The sequence below is a fragment of the Glycine max genome, chromosome 9 (genome assembly GCF_000004515.6).
Source record: "Glycine max cultivar Williams 82 chromosome 9, Glycine_max_v4.0, whole genome shotgun sequence".
Classification (NCBI taxonomy): Eukaryota; Viridiplantae; Streptophyta; class Magnoliopsida; order Fabales; family Fabaceae; genus Glycine; species Glycine max.
In genome coordinates, this window is record NC_038245.2 from 19088953 (window position 1) to 19097659 (window position 8707).

Genomic DNA, 8707 nt, shown 5'->3' on the forward strand with positions numbered 1-8707 from the left:
AATTTATTGTCGATAAAAGAAAATGTAATTATGTTGTGCATATGAGATTAGTTGACCTATTTTAGTTGTTTCAGTCAAAACTTGGATTATAACCGGAGTGGAAAACAAAAAAGAAATTGTTTAATTAAATTTTAGTTTTGTTCTCTTTTCAATTTCAACATCCGATCAAGCAAAGCCCGCTCTAAAACAGAACTGCTGATTAGTACAGGTTGAGGACGAATTATTGTACGAAATAATCTGATATCAACTTCATACCATGTAGATTTAACTCTAATTTAATTAAAATACGGTGTCAGTTTAAATATTTTTTTATTCTCATTTAAGTATAGATTGCATGATAAATTTATTTATTTTCATAATAATAAGTTTGAAGATTACATGGGTGCCCATAAAAAACTTTAAAAATCACATTTAAAACAATTTCTAACTAATTAAGAAATACAAAAATCTTCACACTAACCATTCACAAACTCGTGATTATATTATTGATTTTACTTTTATCAAGAAATCAAAAGTTAAAGCTCAAAACTGGTGGATTAGTAGTTCACTTCTCATCGCACCATATAATAATGCAATCCAAAAGTTTGAAAGCTCAATCAATTAAAACTTCTATTTTATCCCATCTTTCTCACTTCTTTTTCACCCTCTCTTTTCAAATCATACCCTTTGGGTCACATCATGATGCTAAGTGCATTTAACATTATTGTTGGTACATCTAGCATTTTAAGTGAATGGACGAAAATACCCTTCACTCAAGTTGATCCGTACATGATCCTTATGACTCATACGGATCAATTTGATTTATATATTTAAATTATATTTGTAGATCAAATTCATCCGTACAAATCATACGGATCAATTACAAACTCGCATATCTTCAATGTAAGATAATTTTGAAATTAACAAAAAATTCAGGGTGCACAAACAATAAAGCTGGTGCACCTAGCAACACTCTGCAGTTAACTGTGGTGCAACTTTTTTTTCTTTTCTTTTTTATTTCTCCACTGTGCAAACCACGCGCTCACCCTGCGCGTACTGAAACACTTAAAACACTTCACAACAACAACAACAACAAAGTGTGTATGTGTTCCATTGAAGCCTTGGTCTTCAAGTCTTTGCACGCACGCATTTTCCTCTTTCTGTGTTGTGTGTTTCACGTTTCAACAACCAGAAGAAGAAAAGGCTGTGATGGGAAGACTTGCACCATTATCAGAAGAACCCATCAATGAAGAAAATGAAGGATACAACAACAATAGTAACCCAAAGAAATGCCTTCAATCATGGAGGAACTGGAACTGGATCAAGACTCATTTTTCTCTTGTCTTTAACAAGAAGTCCAACCTCAAGATCCTCCTTAGTGTCTTGGGTTGCCCTTTGTTTCCTGTTCCTGTCCACCCCAATATTCTACCACTCAATGAGGCAAACCCTTCTTCTCTTTCTCTTTCTTTCTTTTTTCTAAATTCTAATGCACCATCACCATGCAAGAGAAAGTTGTGGTGTTGCTGTTTGAAAACTTCTGATATATATATATATATATATATATATATATATATATATATATATATATATATATATATATATATATATATATGGTAAAGATCATGCTTATCTCTCAAGAGAAACAATATACTACTCGAGTCAGATAATATCATTGAGTGACAAAGCTTTAACTTCTGCTATTTATTATTCTTTACAAGCACAGATAAATTTCCCCTCATAATTACCAGAAGAAAAAAAATGCCATTTTGTGTGTCTATGAAAAATAAAAGGGCGTGTGTGTATTTTTTTCCTAAAGAATCTTGCTAATTTACCTTTTTTTTTGTTGATTATGGTTGAAGTGATGTTCTTTCTTGACAGATTAAAAAGTTAGTTGAAAGTGTTACTTTTGATCACTTTCTTTATACATAGAACTGCTTTAATCTTTATATTGTATATGTATGCCACTGATTTTATCATGTTACCATCTGATTACTCTAAAGAGTGCGTAGTTAAAATATGAGAATGGCAGAGGCATTTCAATAATTCTTTTCTTCCTTTGTTGGAACAAATGTAATATGTAATAGGTCTCATCTTCGGCACAGTATATCATACAACACTTTAGGGCTGCAACAGGGTGTAGGAAGTTGGAGGGAACAGTGAAGAACGTGTTCACAACAGGGAAAGTGACAATGGATGTGGTGGATGAGCTCGGATCCGCCGGTGGCAGCGTTAATTTGGAGAAAGGGTGCTTTGTGATGTGGCAAATGGTTCCAGATAAGTGGCAGATAGAGCTGGTTTTGGGTGGCCAAAAGGTTGTGGCTGGTAGCAATGGTGCCATTGCTTGGCGCCACACGCCTTGGCTAGGTGTGCACGCTGCCAAAGGCGGCGTCCGGCCTCTTCGCCGTGCTCTTCAGGCAAGTTCATCGTCATCATCATGTCTTGTTTTAAATTTTCTAACAAATTTGGTGTTGAGTTTGTTGTTGTACTGTTATGTTGTTGGTTGGTGTGATGGTATTCATTGGTATGTGTTTTTTAGAGATGAGTCACAATTGACAGCTAAATGTGACTGTTAATGTTGGGGCATAATGATGCTGAGTATGAAAATCTTATGTTATACACAAATTGAATTGGTATGACTTGTGACCTAATCCCTGGCTCCATGAATTGGTGGGGTATAGTGTTATGACATAAAATGTAAGGGAAGAACCCCTTTCGGAATGTTAAGATGGTGTTTGGAAATTATTATGAGAACAAATTTAAAGAAAAAGTGTTATTGACACAGATCTGTAACAGATGTAGACTGGTAATCAAATACTTTTAATTTGCTTAAACAGCTATAAATGCCAGTTAACACTACTGCTATTGTTCATTTTAATTAATACAACACTTTCAATATATCCATATTCAACCAGCCAATTTAATAGATCTGTGTTTCCCTACTAAATTTCTTTCATTTGTTCCATCCTGTGTTTTCTTTTCTGTATTTCTCAGCTTCCTCACAATATATATAACTTGCTCATCAACCATCATGATTCATGTGTGATTAATTTTACTAACTTGTTAATTAAGATTCTTCAAAACCAAAGCCTAAGAAGACTAAAACAGAAGAGTTGAATTGAATGTTTTCACACAAAACGTGCAATTGTTGACTTTTTAGCCTACCGGATCCACTCTGCAGTGACAGTGAGATTGAATTGATCAGCATCTATAATTGTATCTTGGTATCTCTACTATTTTGGTACTAATTTCAGTGGTTCTGTTTTTAATTGTGACACTATGTGCATTTTAGGGACTAGACCCTTTGGCAGTGTCTTCTGTATTCTGTGCGGCACAATACATGGGGGAGAAAGAAATATCAGGCATGGATTGCTTTGTGCTGAAACTCTCAGCTGAACAGAAAGACCTCGTTGAGCGGAGTGACAGCAAGGCCGAGATGATCAAGCACGCCATATTTGGCTACTTCAGCCAAAGAAGTGGCCTTTTGGTGTACCTAGGGGACTCTTACCTGACCAGGATCCAAGCACCAGGATCTCACCCCACATACTGGGAAACCACAATGTCAACCAAGATTGAGGACTACAGAATTGTGGATGGTGTGATGATTGCACATGCCGGCTCATCGACCACGTTGATCACCAGGTTTGGGGACAACCTCAAGGCTGGACCATCCATCACTAGGCTGGAAGAGTCATGGACAATTGATGATGTTGCATTCTATGTGAAAGGGTTGTCCTTGGACTGCTTCATACCTCCTCAGGAACTGCAGAGAGATTGTTCTTCAGATGATGAGCTAGGTTGGAGATCTCATGCATAGATGATGATATATACATGGAAACTTGTAATTGTTTAGTGCTTTTTTATTTTTTGGCTAAACAAATGGTTGATGATGAAGCTAATTGTTACTTAACATGTATAATGCTTTTGTAATTGTATTACACTATCACAGATTCTGGGGCAATAGATGGCAGCTATTGGTTGTTGATATGGAATTTGATTTTTTGAGTTTGTTTTGTGTGTTGTAATAATAAGAATTTGACTTGTGTATGGAGCCATGTTTTTTTGTATGTGTTGGTGAAGATTATAACTTGATACAGGTAACTACATGTACTCTAAAAAACTAGTGTTATCAAAACCGGACTAGTCATTAGGTATTCATGGTTGAACAACATAATGGTATTATATTAAGCATTCCTTTCGATCTCAAATACAAGAGAAAAATGATCTACTCTTGGATTTAAGTATATAAACAAATCTTAACTAATTTTGGCTCATTTAATGATATTATCTATGTTCTTCACTTGATTGAGATTTTTTTAATACTCTTTTTTATTCTTGATATCAAGTTTCGAGAAAGTATATTTTAAGAAAAATACATATTTTTAAATGAGAATAGTATAATTAAATGCTTCTAACTTTCTTAATTAGTTTATATTTGAGCTTGAAGTAGTATGCCAATTTTATAAGTAAAATATAGTATATAAATTAAATTGAGAAAATATTAAAAATTGATTTGGGAAAGATTTAAAGGTTTGATTTAAGATATTAAGAGTAAATTAAAGATAAAGATAACAATATTTCTATTTGATAAAATTTAAATTTTAATGATAGGGTATTTCAAACCAAAACTCTTGTTTAATTAATCTACGAAAGTACCAATTCAAAGTTCTTCCTAATTATCTTTTAATGACAAATTACTCTTAATTCAAATATAAAAAAAATATTCATATATAAGCATAGAGCAGTGGGAACTCACGATAATACTTTTGGAGTACATGAATGAAGGTAAAGTTCCACAATTAATAGAAATGGACAAGTTGAACAACATATGAATTAACACCTATTGTTGTAGTGTAATGTTGAATTAAACTTTTATGCTTTTTACTAATTTATTCTACCCCTAGGATTAATTCTATTGTCTTCAATCAAAACCTAAGCTCTCATCCTATGGTTCTGACTCGTTAAGTTCACCTTTCAGTTCATCCCTAAGTGTCTAACATCATGCAAAGGATGATACAATTGTCATGGTTGTGCCTCAATCCTCTATAATAAGGAATAGTGGAAAACTACTCACTTGTAGCCATAGAAGCTGAAATAAGTAAAAGAAAAACATTTGACCACAATCAAAGAAAGGAAGAGGAAGAGAAATCCAAGTTTCTCTCTAAGTTTGTCAAAATCCACGATTCGTAATGTTAATCTAGAACAAAAAGTTACCATCTAAAGCAACGGGCCAAATAGAATTAGACTAGCTCACTAACAAATAACATAAAATAAAGCTATAAAATCTCATTGAGTCATGCACACCCATGTAGATTTTTGCATGCCCATGCAACTTTCAAACAACAACAAAAAAGGTATGTGCACGAGTGCGCAAATTTTTGCATGCTCATGCAACTTTTGGCTAGCATCAGAAAAACTCCAATTCCACTCCAAGATCCCTCTGAAGGCAAAGCTTGGTTCCTAAAGTCTAGCATGCATTGAAAAGACTCTTTAAGCAACCTAAAGCCAAGTACAAAACTCCTACACAAATAGAAAAACCAAATGCGTAACAAGTTCAACAAAACAGATGAAAACAATAGAAATATGCAAAACTAAGACCTAAACAACCAATCATGCAACTAATTCTAACTAAAATGATGCCTAATAATGAACTAAAATGCAACACTTCCCATATCACCAAACAACACAATCATATATCTATCAAAGAACATCACTTAAACATAACATTATGCCAATATCCAACCAATAAAATCAAGAAAATATTAGCATAATGTGGAGAAAGGAAAAATAAAATAGCAAATCATGCAAGAATACATTTTTCAGTAATAATCACACTCAAGTTGTCAAACTAATTGGGAAGAGTTTACCAAATAATTTTTTTAGAAAAAATACAACACAAACAATCCACAAGTTTCCAAGGGCTTGTGTAAAGAGGTTCCGCTAACTAAAGGTTTGGTTCTTGACTATTTTTTGCCAAAGTTCTTAAAGAATGGTGCTCCAAGCTTCCAACAACCAAGAAAACTACCATTTTGACACCATAGAAAAGGAAAGAGAAAAAGAGATGAAAAACATGGTTAAATACTTTTGTGTAGCCCTAACAAGAAAAAACATAAGAGGAAAGTTCATTTTGCTTAAAGAGGATGGAGAAAAATGGACACTTGAACCAATGAGTGTTGGTGGTGGGTTTAAGACATTTGACTTGATGGGTTTTGATGGAGGTGTGAGGAAGCAAAATTGCATCTCTATGTTGAGAATGCATTTGGCTTGTGGATAGAAAGAAGGAGAGACCTTTCAAAAGTCTTGGAGTTTTAGTGAAAATGATTTGTCTGAGGATTTGTATTACACTTAAAGTAATAAAATAAGTTTTAAAATGGGTTTTATTTGAATAAAATGAAATAATTTTTCCTTCATTATGACATTTGTGACACCCTCTATCCCAACATATATATAAATAAATAAAATATATTGGTAAACAAAATCACATGGGTAAAAGGTTCACATTCACTTCAATTACCAAATAAAACTCATTAAAAACATATTCGACTCAAAATAAGGCCGTCGAAATTTACAAAAATATTTTATTAAATCACTAAGGTGAAATAAAATAGACTAACATCATAAAATTAACATAAAAACTTATATCCCAATGTCACATCTTATCAGAGCGTTGTGTCCCGACGTCCTTCAGCACAATATTCCTTAAAGCAGTTCACCTAGTCATCTGCTCCACCGAACACAAAGTTTAAGATCATCACAGGATCCAAACACAAACAACAAACTGGGAGTGAGTTATCACATTCCTAACTAATAGAGAAACAAGACAACTAGATATACATATCATATAAACCAAATAAAACTTACTTACACGTAATTCACGTAATTCCACCACTTTGTCATTCAAAGTTCACTTTTCATCCATCAATCACACTTTTCAATCATCAATCACATTACACAAGAATCACACGCTCTGATCAAGACATAATAACACCTCAATTTCATAATAAACAATTAGCAAGTGCATGAGACAATTATGCTAAGACTCAAGCCTACATGCAATGTGGTACCATGTCAGTGAAAAACCACCCTGGGGCGCTTAGGAGTACATAATAAGATACACCACACAATGAGTTTTCTAGGTCACTCTCACTAAGTAAGATCATAGGGAGATCAGTCAAGGTCACGATGTTTTGCGAGAATGCTCCAACCATATGGGATCAGCATAGGCTTAAAGGAGCACTCAAACCCGGTGACCCCCAAGGCCTACACTCCGAAGAGTCCGTCAAGGCCTCTCCCTCCTGATTCAGGTCCAACCCCTAAAATCATTTTAGCACACAGACACTGCTAGTGAATTGTACAATATCCACGACCTCACACTCGTGTCTTAAGCACGTACAACATATTGCGCTACAATTTAACATTGGTTCCTAAATAGGAACCTACACTTTCTCTTTAACACTGGTTCCTAAATAGGAAACCTACATTTTCTCTTTAACACTGCGCATTTACACTTTTCTCAAGATAACACTGGTCGGGTTATTGTACAATTCACAGCTTACAACACAAATAATCTCACATCAAGAGTTAATCACACACTTATTCACAACCAAAACTCATTCACAATTTCACATCTCATAATGTCACAATCCACCATCACATGTTTTCACGTATCACACAATTCAACACCTATTCTACTTTACACTTTTACTCAATCTCAATAACAATATTATAATCTCAAGGCAACATATCATTCCACAATTCATCACATATTTCATTTATAAGCACTGCTCATGAATTATACAATACCACGACCTCACACTCATGTTTCAAACATGTTTACCACAATTGCGCTACAATTTAACACTGGTTCCTAACTAGGAACCTACACTTTCTCTTTAACACTGGTCGGGTTATTGTATAATTCATAGCTCACGATATAATTAATGTAACATCAAGTGTTAACACATCCACTTATTCACAATCGAATATCATGTTCACACTTTAACATCTCATAACATCACATCAACCATCTCATAACATTCACAATGATATTCATAAGATACAACATACACATGTTCATGAAATTTAACCATAATATTCTCAAACTCCAACACTTAATAATTTTTGGAATCATACTATAACACTCTATAATATTATTTGCATAAATTATTAATATAAATAGCTACCTCTATATCTATAAACTAGCATACATCATATTGATTCACAATTTACAAAGTAAGCTTTCAATGCACAAATTCTAAATAATTATATGAACACTTTGGTCAATTTCAATTATGATATTAATTTTTTAAATTATATATAAAAACCTAAAAAGCAAGAAAAAGAGAAAATACAAAATCAATATCTCTCTCTAAATTTCTCCTTACTTTATTTCATCAATTCATATTAATTAGAAAAAATACTTGATTTATAGGGTTCACGCTCAACACAATAGCATATCAATTTCATAACAATTGGTCTGTCAAACATATATAATTCACTGTAATAATTATAAGGATAAAATGAAAATTACAAAAACACCCCAAAACCCATTCCAATTGATATCTCTAAGGATCCCTACACATGTTCTCGCTAATTCCCAATTGTGTGAATAACTCATCCCTTACCTCTAAGTGGACTCATGTGTCTTCCGACAGCGATAGCAGCATCTCTAGCGGTTCCCTGAGATTCCTTCAGTTATTCCTCCGACTGCTCCGATAGAATTCCCAAACGT

General features: G+C 33.7%; 1 protein-coding gene across 1 annotated transcript; it reads left to right on the forward strand.

Annotated features, from left to right (window-relative positions):
• The first annotated feature begins 1086 nt into the window (after nt 1–1086).
• Nucleotides 1087–4039, forward strand: LOC100800198 (uncharacterized). Its single transcript, XM_006587115.4, has 3 exons — nt 1087–1419; nt 2064–2393; nt 3269–4039. The coding sequence occupies exons 1-3, from the start codon at nt 1189–1191 to the stop codon at nt 3791–3793; spliced, it is 1086 nt and encodes a 361-aa protein (XP_006587178.1). The 5' UTR covers nt 1087–1188; the 3' UTR covers nt 3794–4039.
• The last annotated feature ends 4668 nt before the right edge of the window (nt 4040–8707 follow it).

Excerpts from the sequence above, each read along its gene's own strand:
- LOC100800198 (XM_006587115.4), top strand. The coding sequence starts at position 1,189 with ATGGGAAGACTTGCACCATTATCAGAAGAACCCATCAATGAAGAAAAT. Across the intron at positions 1,420-2,063 it reads ATATTCTACCACTCAATGAG|GTCTCATCTTCGGCACAGTA; the intron begins GCAAACCCTTCT and ends AATATGTAATAG. Across the intron at positions 2,394-3,268 it reads CTCTTCGCCGTGCTCTTCAG|GGACTAGACCCTTTGGCAGT; the intron begins GCAAGTTCATCG and ends TGTGCATTTTAG.